The sequence below is a fragment of the Wyeomyia smithii genome, chromosome 3 (genome assembly GCF_029784165.1).
Source record: "Wyeomyia smithii strain HCP4-BCI-WySm-NY-G18 chromosome 3, ASM2978416v1, whole genome shotgun sequence".
In the NCBI taxonomy this organism is placed as follows: Eukaryota; Metazoa; Arthropoda; class Insecta; order Diptera; family Culicidae; genus Wyeomyia; species Wyeomyia smithii.
The window spans coordinates 67,590,779-67,604,070 of NC_073696.1; the positions used below are offsets into that span (position 1 = coordinate 67,590,779).

General features: G+C 38.4%; 1 protein-coding gene across 2 annotated transcripts in view; it reads left to right on the forward strand.

Moving 5' to 3' along the window:
- Positions 1 to 11,769, forward strand: part of LOC129730792 (CD63 antigen) — a 115,586-nt gene extending 103,817 nt beyond the window's left edge. For both annotated transcript variants that reach the window (XM_055690362.1, XM_055690361.1), the window contains 4 exons: positions 9,160 to 9,232; positions 9,460 to 9,575; positions 10,025 to 10,411; positions 10,475 to 11,769. In XM_055690362.1, the coding sequence (XP_055546337.1) occupies positions 9,160 to 9,232; positions 9,460 to 9,575; positions 10,025 to 10,411; positions 10,475 to 10,540 (642 nt within the window). In that variant the 3' untranslated portion in view covers positions 10,541 to 11,769. The remainder of the gene's footprint in view (positions 1 to 9,159; positions 9,233 to 9,459; positions 9,576 to 10,024; positions 10,412 to 10,474) is intronic.
- The last annotated feature ends 1,523 nt before the right edge of the window (positions 11,770 to 13,292 follow it).

Below are 13,292 nucleotides of genomic sequence, written 5' to 3' on the forward strand. Positions count from 1 at the left end.
GAGAACGGCTGCCCAAGGCAGAAGAAGCTGGACATCTCTAATTCGTTCGGCCCTAGACCGGTGAACGGTCCGTTAGCCAAAAAAGTAAAAGTAAAGTATGTTGCAAAACGTAAAACGACAAAATATAAAATCTTCAATGATCTATTTCCTGTTCTTATAAGGACAATTTGTTGATATGATAGGATTTGTTGATGAGATATGATGCTGATCGTATCTCTGTGCTATATCTGCAGTGGGAATAAGGCGTTCATCTGATAACACAGGAGATAACACTTTAAAAATTTGACGGCTCATATATTTTAAATGTCAGCATCCCAAAACGTTTGTGTGCTGTCAAAATACAGCAATAGTGCCGGCTGATGTATCTGCTTCTAAAGCTGCCGCTACCGTTTTTCCTGCCATTATCGATGCTGATACCCTCTAAAACTGCTGCTATTCGCTGCAATTGCTATCCGCTGCCATTGCTATCCGCTGCCACTACTTTTGCTGCTGCTAATTAAGGACTGTTGTAGTCGCTGCCTGGAACTAATATGAGCAGTTTCGGTTGAAACAGACTCTTAGATAGGCCAAATAGTACATTTCGACTGACTAGGTCTATAATCCTGTCGACCATGCTTGAGAAAGCAATCATATAACGACCAATCAGAGGTGGAATTATGCGTTCTGACAGGGCTTGACAATTTTCAATAGTACAATAATTTGAATAATGAAAATACAATTAGAAAGGATTCTTAAATGATTTTCTAATCGATTGCTGCCAGAACGAAGGAAATCCATCGAGAACTTAGTATTCGAAATTGGACATTTTTTAAGTAGAGTACTTCTCTCAGGAAGTTCGGCTACATAGGGATGTGAAATGAAAATCTAAAACCGAAAAAAGTGGAAAATATGTCCAATTTCAAATGCTAACAAATCGGTTAGTATTCGATTTCTTTCCTTCGTTCTTGCAGCAATAGATTGGAAAATTTTCTAAGATTTTTCCCAAATGAAGATAATTGTAATTTTATTATTCTAACTATTGTACTATTGCAAATAGTCAAGCCTTATTAAAACGAAAAATTCGACCTCTGATTGATCGTTATATGATTGCTTCTTAAGCACGGTCGACAAAATCAGAATGCCTTGCAATTTAAAATATGCTATTTGGCTTATATAAGAGCCTGTTTCAGTCGAAGCCGCTCGTAATAGCTCTAGACAGCGACAACAGCAGTTCTCGCTTAGCAGCAGCAGTAGCAGTGCAATGGATACCAGCGATAGCGGATAGCGGCCACAGCTTTGGCATGGCAACTGATAGCGCACTAGCTGCAGCGGATCTCAGCATCGATAGCAGCTGGGCCAGCTGATGCAGGGACAGCGGATATCAACGGCAGCGTATAGCGGCCACAACTGTGGCATGGCTACGGATAGCGTAGCAGTTGCAGCGGGTATCAGCATCGATAGCAACTGATGCAGTGAGGTACTTTAGTGAAATGCAGTCTCTGTGCGATAGCGGGCACTAGTAAATGCATTCATTGAAAAGTTGACTCATTTTGACAACACATGAGCCGTCTAGTTTTGAGTGTTAAATCAGCTTTTCACTGTTTATTTTATCACCAGAAATACCTCCTTCACACTGTCAGTGAAAACGCCAAGATGTGATCGATATCTAATCCGATATTGAATTGAACATCAAATTGTCCTTTTCAGGATGAAATAAAAACCTGATGATTGAAGAGTTAATATTGTCTCTTGAGTTAATTTACATTTTTAAATTTGTAAAAGTTATAAATTTTACTTTATCTCCGTGTCTCAGAACGTACTGAATTATCTTTCCCTTCAGTCATGAGTACGATATCAGAAAAATTTTCATTATCTGCATAAAAATTAATTTTTCGCATAAGCAAAATTTTAAAATTGTCAAGCCCCAAGCAACTTACTATATTATTGAAAATGGTAATCTGATATTATTGACTATATTATTGAAAATGGTAATCTGATTAGTCAACGTTTATTTACTATAAAAAATGACTGACACGCAAACAGCCGGGTTATATTTCTTGTAAAAGTATTCTACTTCAACCTTGCGGTCGTGGCTTTGCACACAACCCTCCTGTGATTTGTTCACTATTTCCGGTTTTAATTTTTCGTTTTACATCCCTATGTAGCCGAACTTCCCGAGACGTAGTTCTACGTCAAAAATATACGTTATAAATTTGAAATTCATGACATGGAAAAATTATGAAATTCCTGTTTGTCAGTAAGTCAACTTTCTATTATGTACTTTAAAACAAATATATTGTAGTTCAACTTTTTTTGCACGATCAATCTGGGGCGGCATTGGGCAGCTCGATTCGAACGATTTTCGCTATTTTCAAGTACATCACATACTGCCAGTTTTGCTTTAAGCTCAAAAGGAGCTGTCATTGTCATTTGTCCTTCGGCTCATTTAACCCGCTAAGTCGGAAAAAATATGAAAAACGAAACAACAGGCCCACCAGCGATCATTTAGTTTTGTTCGAGTTACTCGAAACGAAATGCGCAATGTCACCCCTGTTTATTGGCATGCTAATTCGACCCATGCTTCCAAAATATAGTCCGCTTTGCCGGTTAATAAACAAGTGAGAAATTAAATTCGTTGGCATGCGCTTTTAAAAGCGACCAATATTTCCCACCACCTCGCTTTCTGCTGCTTCAGAAAGAACCGTTCGCTTTGCCGGCCAACGCACGAATGAGAAATCCAATTCGATGGCCTGCGTATGATACCGGTACAGTTTTGGAATGAGAATGATGGTGTGAAATGTACCTTCTTTGACAAGGTTTCGTCAGTTATTTGGGAAGAGAGAGGGGTTTAGAAGAAAAGGGAATGACAAGGAAAGTAAAACAACAACAACAAATCGTTTACAAAGTCAGATCGGTTGTATCCGTTAGTGTCGGCTGTGCTTGGGAAGAGAAGTAGTGATTGGTTGCTCGTTATGATTTAGACAATCGTTGTTATTTACCAAGTTTTCAATAGTGTATCTCAAACAATAGGTTGTTTTTGTTACATAAATTTAACTGTAAAAAAAATTTTAATCGGTTGATGCCGAAACCTCGATGTTCTGAAAAGAAATGACTGATATATAAGCACTCAAAACCTGACCACTTTTCCCTGGTTTTCCCTGGTTGAATTACTAGTTTTTTAGAGCTTCGAGATAGATGTTAGTCCAACGTCAAAAAAGCAATCTGAAATTCAGTGCCTTCTTTGGGTTGTTTTTTCAAATCTTTGTAAACCGAGCAATGTATGTGGATTTATGAGGGTGTGAAAAATGAACGAGAACCGAAGGTGTGACTTAGTTTTAGTAGAAATTTCCTTATCCAGACGGGACTCGAACCCGCAATCCTTGATTTCTCCGGTATGATGCTTTAACCTATTAAACTACTGGGATGGTAATTTTTCCAAATAATCGTATCACCCTCTACTGTTGTGTCCCGTTCTTAGCATGCCTGGATCAACCACACACACTGCGTAGTTGTGCTATTTGTGTAACCGAGAGAGCGTCTTTCTTTTACACGCTGTGCATAGCGAATTACTATATCTTAGTCGAGATGCTCAGTTGGTGGCTAAACCCCTATCGAAACGCGTCTGACGGAGGAGCTCCGTTATTCTGAGATTACTTTACAAACTAGTTTCTTTTTTTTGGCTTATGACTAGATTTTAAGTTTTGTAAAGCGAGTAATGTAACGTTTGCATTAAAAAAAATAGACTTTTTTCGGATGGTGATGAAAAAATAAGACAGATTGAGTTTGATAAATTTTCCATAGATGGTAATTATATTAGCTTACTTGCAAAAAATCTACCTCCTATCGAGCGGTCTTCTGGCAGTTAACCGGAACATTTGCCATGGCGGACGAAGACATGCGTGAACCAATTCCATTCCAGCTTTTGCGATAAAATTGTTGAAGTATAGATCGTTCCGATAATTATAAATACACTTACGAGCAACCGTCATTTCAAATAACGTGCAGTATTCAACCAAACGTTGGCTGCGTCCTGTTGTTTACATCCGAAAGAAACAGATGCTGCCATTTTTTCTAACATTTAGTGCGAAATTTTGAAAATGCGTGGCCTTTCTCCCGAGCAAAGAAAGCGATTTGTGCACAAATGGGGCACCGTGAGTGGTCTTTCTATAAGAAAATTAGCCAGAGAAGAAGGTATAAGTGTCGGAGCAGTCCAACCCGATTGCGGAAGTATTGTGAAGAGTGCACATTCACTGATGCCCCAAGACGTGGTAGAAAACCCGGGCCTGTTGATCCCACAATGGACAAAAAGGTTAAGGAATACTACAAGCGGCATCCTTCAGTATCAGTACGAGATGTGGCGAGAAAGCTTGGAACCTCGGCGAGTAACGTTATGCGTGCCAAGGGAAGAATGGGTCTGCAGACCCGTCGGAAGCAGAAGCAGCCAAAACGAAATCCAAAACAAGCTGAATCTGTGAAACCGAGAGCTCGGAAGCTTTATGACAAACTTCTGACCTAAAAATGGGGTGTGTTATCATGGATGAAAAAAACTTACATAAAACTGGACTATAAGACTCTGCCAGGACCGCAATTTTATACATCACCGAAGAGAAAGGATGTCCCTGGACCAGTGAAAGCCATTTACACCGAAAAATTTGGCAAGAAGGTAATGGTTTGGCAGGCCATTTGTGAATGTGGGGAAATATCTCGTCCATTCATTACGAATGACACAATGAATAGTAAAATTTTCGTGAAAGAGTGTTTGCAGAAAAGGTTGTTACCCATGGTTAAGCAGCATAACAATCCACCAATCTTTTGGCCCGATCTTTTTCCTGCCATTACTCTAAGGATGCACTAGGGTGGTATAGAACAAATAATGTCATATGTGTCCCAAAGGAGATGAATCTTTCAAACTGCCCTGAAATTCGCCCTATTGAAACTTTTTGGGCTTTGACCAAGGCAAAGCTGAGGAAATATGTCAAACCAGCGGACAATGTTGAAAAATTTAAAAAAGATTGGCTTAAAGTGGTAAAAATGGTCGGAGAACACACTGTGCAAAAGCTTATGAGTAGTGTTAAGAGAAAAGTTAGAGAACTCGCGTATCCTACGAAAAATAATCCCAACTTGAATTGAAACTGGAAATAAAACACTTATTATCTATATTTCAGAATAAAATGACCCGAAAAATCCTGTATTTTTTGTTTTATTCAAAGAAGAAGATTTATTTATAATTTTCGGAACAGTCTATAGATCTTACGCTTCACGTTTTCCCAGAAATTCTTTGGGAGACGTTGGGCGGCTTCACCGACTTGGTTACTACATTGATATTCAACCGCTCTATCTCTTCTAACAATCGCTTCGAGTAGTGGGCAGGCGTCAGATCCGGCCAGACCACCGCTTCTTCGCCCTTATGGTATTTCTTGATGAATGACGCAACTTGCGGCAGGCACTTCGTACTAAAAACAGTCCAACATCCCGTTCTCGCTGATTGTCATCCACAGCAGCACCTTCTTCGGGAACTTGGTATGTAAAATGAACTTCATCTCGGAGCTCGCTTCCTTCGTGGGGGAAGTAAAATACGAAGTGCCCTGCCAGCCGTTGCCATCCAGGGTGAGATAGGTCTCGTTGTCCATCACCACCGCCATGTCGCGATTCGCCGCGAAAATTGACTTGACCACTCCACTCAACCGCTGACGCTATGTCATAGTCTGCAGCTTCGAGACCAGTGGACGGAACTACCGCTCCCTGACATGTATGCCTATGTTACCAGGTACTTTTACACTGTTTGGCAGGTAGCACCGACTTTCCGGCCAAGCGCATGCAGCTACGTAGCCTCTTTTCTCTTGGTCTTCCTCTTTAGCATCCTTTGGAGCTTTTTGTTGTCATGTCGCCCAGGTTTTCGGTATCACGGTTAGAGTTCGACTGATAGAGCTGTCAATTTTTTTCTGGTGACTCATGGGTTACTACGATTTATGCTGTATGGGTAGATTCGTCAGTGCGTACTAGAGATGTTACGTACATTTGCATCCGCATCCGTAAATGTGGAACATTTACATGAAAATTGACACCCGTATTCGCTTCCGCATCCGCATCATGTATCACGAGATATCATGCGGATGTTGAAAAAAAATTGTTGCTTTATAAAATTTTGTAGCAAAATTTTCCTTGGTGTATTTATGCTCGCTGCAATAGCTGCTGCACTGGGATGCGATTTGTCATGCGAAATAAGCGAAATAAAACACCTAAGATGTTACGGATATCCGCATCCGCATCTATAAATGCGGAACATCTGCATGAAAATCGACATCCGCATTCACATATGTATTCGTAATCACAGATTAGTATCCGCATCTGCATGTCTAAAAAATCACATCCGTAACATCCATGGTGCGTATGCTGGTAAACCCATGAAAAATGGGCAATCCATTTTTTCAATGCGAACGTTAGATCAAAACATCTCAAAACACAACTCAGCTCATAACTGTGCACTACTCGAACGAAATCGTTTGTGTTTACATGTGTGATCAGGTGATGTTATAATGCTGCAAATTTATACAATGTTGCCAGTTGATGCGTTCCACATGAAATGTTCAAAATGAGATAAACTTTGAAATAGTTATTAAAAGAATTGCGCTAACGAATCTAAAGTTTATTGTATCACAAAAATTCTGCTCTATCTAAAAAAAGACCTATGCACCTTTTTAGGTCTAATTACAGGGCATTGTTCAGCCAAATATCGCCTGAAAAGAATTGGAGAGGCTGACAACGATATTTGTCGTTTTTGTAATGAAGAAATCGAGTCTTCAGCACATTTATTATGTATTTGTTCAGCACTTTACAACAAAAGAGCAATGTTTTTCAATGAGGGACTGTTACAACCCTTTGAAATATGGCTATCTTGTCCTAATAAGGTAGTGCAGTTCATACGGCAAATAATACCTAATTGAAATCATACCTAAATCAGGGGCTGAGAGTTACTTCTCATAGTAATTTTTCACTCTGATCAGGTAATAAAAAGCTGGGGAATGCTACAATAGATATAACACATAGTCGCGGTAGCTAAAACCCAACAAAAAAAATCACAAAAATGGCTTTTTCTATTCAGTAGAGCTGTATGGAAAAGCAATACCTGTTTGTAATTAAATATGTTAACCCTCTCCCTGCGGAGAGAAATTAGCTTTTAACTCGAAAAATTACGTTCAAATTGTCATTACCAGCAACTATAAGAATGATTGGCACGAACTGAATTGCATATTGAAGAACGATCTGTTCTCTAACCGCATTGAATAGCTTCATCGTTAAAAAATTCAAGTGTAATTGCTAAACTGAAATCAAAGTTTAGATAGCAGGCATTGCCATACGGCATCACCCGCCTGAAGTGGGTTAATGCTTCGTCGTTATACCCTGTCTAATTAGCACCGATTGTCAGGCTTGTTTTTCTCCACAATATGTGGAATGAGCAGAGTGAATATTCACCGCTCACTACTTGCCCAGCATGGGCGCTGCGTGTAGCAATTTTTTGCACCACACTTTTTTACTCTGCTTTGTGCTGTGTTTCAGTCGCTCGCAGAAAAATTATTACAACTGCTGCTTTCATCAAAGTTGAGCGAAACAAGCGCGGTGAATCACTCTAGTGAGAAAACACAGAAGTACACCGCGGTGCGCACTGCTGAGATAAATTCGAAAATATTCGAAAGTGACGGGCGGCTGGATTTATTTTTTTCTTTAGTTTCGAGGCTCAAGGCAAACAACGCAATTTACTTTCCTATCTAGATGCTCCCCTCATTTGATATATGCTCAAGAGACACACAGTAAAAGCCCTTCAGAAGAGATATTTCAGATTGCTAGTGATTATCTGAGGAGAAGCTGTAAACTGTGTATCTTAGTCCTACTAGTTAATGGAGGTTTACGGCTGGGTACTTGTATACGAGCTCGACGTGTTTTAACAGGTCGTGTCGGAAATGTGCTTAACCAATGTTGCTTCATACGTCGAGAGATTTTTATATTTCAGAGATATGATTACACGGGAAGGAAAACAGATGTATTAGATTTGGTTCGTCAGTGTATGCAATTAAAGCATGAGAAATGGTGTGAAAAACAGCTTTTTCGTCATTATTTTCAGTGAAAACAGATACTCTGTCTGTGTTTGTGTTTGATTACAGTATTATTCAGCAGGATGAAACAAAAATGAAACAAAAACTGTTCTGTCTCATTCTGGGCGTCTCCTCTGTGACATATCAGACCAATTTTATTCTTTTTTGGTTATTTAAAAACAAAATTTGCAATAAACTATCATTTGTTGTTAGGTAACTCCATATTTTTTGTTGCGTATCAGCTATTTTTCACTCGTGCAACTTAGCAACATCGTTTCCAAAGAACTCAACCTTAGCATGAGGTAGAAATGTTCACGCAAATGTTTAACGCAGATGATGCACTCAACTGAATTGAAACACAGAGTTTTATTCCATAACTCAGGGAAATACATCTGCTTCGGACTACGGCATATTTCAACTGACTGCGCTTTAAGTCTAAGTCTCTGTAATCCATATATCGGTTGGTTTCGGTAAATCATTTTTTAAGCGGATTTTTCACAGCTTGGTTGATAAATAATTGCTAAAGCTCCTCAAACATTTGGTCAGATTTGAACAAAACAGAAATTTCATAATATTTTTATCGATCCGTACAACTACTCGAACGCAAAGTCCCCGCCGAGTGTTTCAATGCTGTTTTCCATAATTTCGAGCAAAACTTTCTCTTTTTGCCAATTTGCTTCCCATCCTTGCACTGACCAGTAGCTATGCAAATTGTTTTTTTTTCACCGCAATTCTGATAAAAAAAGTTGTTTTTTTTTGTTGTATAAACTTCTGGTGGCAACAGTTTAGTTGGTAATTGTTGAAACAAGTTGACTTAAGATATTGGACACTCTTTTCACAAGTTTATAACGAGCAATTAGGGATTTCAATTTATAGGACATGTTATTAAAAATTATTGAAAGCATATCCACATGTTTTTATGTCACATGTTTCATGTCAAATTTAATCGTTGTTGATTGGATTCATCGGCGAAATACACGGATGCAAAAAATGCGCCTGCTTTGACACATGAAGAAAATGTTATATCAATTTCCACAGCTGAAAATAAGGAAATGAAAGATGCTCACATACTGTTCGTTTCTTGTTTCAGATCACTGGACTGGTCGTCATAGTAACCGGAGCCATTATCCAGTCATCCTATCATCATTATTCCAATTTCCTGGGTAAGTCATCCCTTATGCAGATTGAACGATACCACAAGTAACAGACTTGCAGGATGTTTAATGCATGCTTTTTTATTTTCTTCTCACAACTGCAAATTATTCACCTGCGAAACGCTTCATTAACATCGGGTCGTTTTGCTGGACAATCTCGGTTGACCTAAAATGCTGTGGGCGAATCTAATATCAACTTTTGCCCTCCTGTGTGTGTTTCGTTCGCTGGGACATAGGTGAAAGTTTCTGGACTGCACCGATAGTGCTAATCGTGATTGGATCAGTCATATTCGTCGTTGCCTGCTTCGGATGCTGCGGAGCTGCCAAGGAGAGTCCCTGCATGATAATCACGGTAAGGTTGTTTATGCTGATACGGGCAGGTTAGAGTGGGTGGTAGATCTATATTTCCTCTAGTTGGTAGTGTGTACAGAGCATGAATTATGTGATGAAGATAATGATTAGTGTGGCCAAAGCACCATAACTTTCCCGTACTGGCTGTTATTGATGATTATTTCTACTGAGTAAAAATGTGATACTAATTATCCACGCCTTACGGTTTAATTAATTTGTGGGCACTAAATTTTATGTCTCTATTAAAAATAAATAAACGCGACTCGTAGCAATCAGATGAACTTCTGCTTAAAACGTAAATAATTTAATTAGACTTGTGGTTGGGTCGTAACAATCTTGTAATATCAGTATGGTTGATGATTCTATGCAAATTTTCTAGATTCACATAATGGTTTCAGAATTTAAACATCCAATGCACACTAGAATTAACATTTTTCTACTCTTTCCCAGTTCTCGATCTTCCTCGGATTGGTATTCCTGGCAGAGATCGGAATCGGCGTTGCCGGGTACTACAAACACGAAGAACTCAGCGTTATTCTGGAGAAGGGTTTCAACGAAACTCTCGACAATTACTCCGACAGTTTGCCGGCCCAGGAAGCCTGGAATCTGGTACAATCAGAGATGAAATGCTGTGGCGTAAATGGGCCGGAAGATTGGGAGCCGATTTTCAAGAACGATACCGTGCCAAAATCATGCTGCCATGAACTGCCGATGGGCGTTAACAAATGCACCCGGAAGCACGCGGATCCTGAAGGTTGCTTCCCAAAACTGTCCGCTTTCCTGGGATCGAAATCGTTGATCTTAGCTGGCATTGGCGTAGGTTTGGCTGCTGTACAGGTGAGAGTCACAACAGTTTCTTCCAGTGTGCAAAATGTTTTATTTATTTAACTATTTTTGTAGCTTGTTGCTGTACTGCTAGCTTGCTGTCTATATGGATCTTTCCGACGACAGTACGAGACCGTCTAAATTGAAACAACTTTTTTGATAAATTCAACGAAGGCTCGTCAGGTAGAGTAAGACTACTTCATTGGTGGAAATGTTATAAATTTTCCACATTTACAAATCATTATAAAAAAAAGAATCTACTTATATACATAATGCTCATAAAATTCTTAGCGAAAACGTTATTGCCGAAATAGAATAATATTTAGGACGCGTAGAGAAAGGATATTTGACACTGATTGTTTACTCATCCAAAAACGTTCACATTCCGCAAAGTTTTTTCGATGTAATCTACTAGTGCTAAGATTAGAAATGGAGCTTAATCACAATTCTACCCTATCCCTCTTTCACGCTATAGAGCACGTTATTTCCCGCTTAAAAGGGAAAAGGATAGAACTGGAGAAGATCAAAGACCAAAAGCATTTAAAAAATTTATTCACCATGTTATACACCGATAAAAGTGGGAAAACTTGTCAGCACCTTTAAGAGTGTTAGCCACACCCACATACAATAATATTTGTAGTTTGTAGATAAGGAGTGATATATGATGAACGTCCGTCAGAAAAAGAAATATTGCAGTAAATATAGAGACAAACGAATGTAAGAGGAAGTTTCCTCGAAAATCAGTAAAATCATTTTAGATTGCCAATATTATACTAATTGAAACGAAACATGAATACAGAAAAATAATCCGCGATTCAATCACATGTCAACGTAGAAATTGCAAACTGTCACCACATTGGTAGTGCATTCTGAAACAAATCTATCCGGATAAATTTATAGCATCCTTTAATGATCGCCATGAATGTGCTTTTTCTACCTTCAAGAATCTCGAATACATTTTTCTTTACTAAATAAAATGTTGATTTATTTAAGCTCGGTCTGAAGATGATATCAATGGTATTCATATGATTTCTTTCTATTGTTTGTTGTCCAAATTGAAGTCTCGAGATGACATATGTAAACTATGATAAAAAAAATGTCATCTGACACTCTAGCTGTTACTGTACCAAAATCGCAGGATTAATAGATTTTAGATTTGACACATTCTCCGAAATGTGATTAAAATAACTACACTAAAGTCTAGACTTTCAACACTATTCCCGTGGAACATCATAGTTTGCGATGATTTTAGGTCAACACATAGGAAGCCCAGTGCTTACCAAGCTACTAGGGTGGTATTGATATTTTTATAAATGTATTTTAGCGCCTAAGTCTGAAATAAAGATTGGCTATAATTAGGACTCACGCGACTGTTGGATTCTGTTTGCCTTTTTGCATGCATGAGAAATAACCTCCAGAAGAAAACTTATTTTAAGAAAGACGGATAAAATAAAAGTCGACATGATGGGAAAGTTTTGTTTTTGTGATGACTATTTTTTAATGAAAACTCGCTCAAACTATTCCATGCGAAATAAGACATCAGACTAAATAGAGTGAAAAAAATATAACAACGAAAAAACATCGAAGTAATCTAGAATAATTGGTATTTACAACCACTGTATTTTACATACGTTTCAAACTGAGTAGCTACGTTAAAGTTGTTTAAAAATTGGAAATCACTGTGCATGATGTAAGAGTATAAAAAATGCAGTGTAATTACTCTCGGCTTAATTTTCTCAACCAGTCTGTATTTCTTTTCAAAGTTTCTGGGTATCCGCTTGGAATCGATCTAGGTTTAAGCTACCGTATGTTCGAGACGAAACTCTTCCTTAATTTTTTTTGTCCTCTGATTTTAAAAAATACCAACATTTCAGGCGGAATTGTTCTGGCAACCTTATTTACCAAATTATTTTTTATTCAAATATTATTCAAATATTATTCCAATGAAATAGAATATATTGTTTAGTTTAGTTCTGCCTCTTTTTATAGTGTATACTAACGGATGACAACTAAAAATTTAGATTTTTTTTTACAGCTGTCAAAAAAGGGGGAAAAACTTAAAGAAAAACTGATTTATTTCTCATGAAGGCACATTCATTGTGAACTAACAAAAAATATTGAGCATTTGAGAAAGGTCCGTTACCGGCCTCCCGACGAAGTTTTCTGATGATGCCGAAACAAGCGCGTTGTACGGTCTTCAAGTCAGCTTATCGAATGCATCTTTTGATTCTACCTATCAACTGTTCTTAATTCGTTGATCTCCAGTTATTTTTCCTCCGAAGGAACTTAAAATCCCAAAGAAATCTTCGATTGGACGACACTGAGGTGGATTCGTTGGGTTGCGTGATGTAACGTGATGATGATTCTATTGAAGTTTGATGACGTCATTAGTTATTACCACCTTTGCGCTACCTATTTTATTACAGTTTTACCTACACATGAAACTAACTACTGTAACCTTGTTTTCACAAATAAAAACGTGTTTCCTTTCGTTCGCACTTCATATGTATTTCTCGCTATTTATTCTAAATGATTTCCAAAACCACCGCTTCTTATAAATTAATAGGTTTTGGGCCCTGACACAAGTGGCGAAGAAAGTTGATTTAGTGAGCGGTAGAAGCACTATAATCGTAAAAAAAGTTGGCATTTTGGTCGAACGTTCTCGGTCGTCGCGGCAATACGTTTTCTATTTTCGGGTAACAAAATGGCGGAGAAAGCTGTAATCGAAAAACTGGGGGATCATAACTGGCCCCTGTGGAAATATAAAATCGGGTTAATTATCGGTAAAAAAGGTTTAGCAGACGTTTTGAAAGGAGAGATACCAAAAGATCCCACGAAGGAATGGTTGCTGCGAGATGGATTTGCACAATCGGTAATTGGGCTGGCGTTGGAA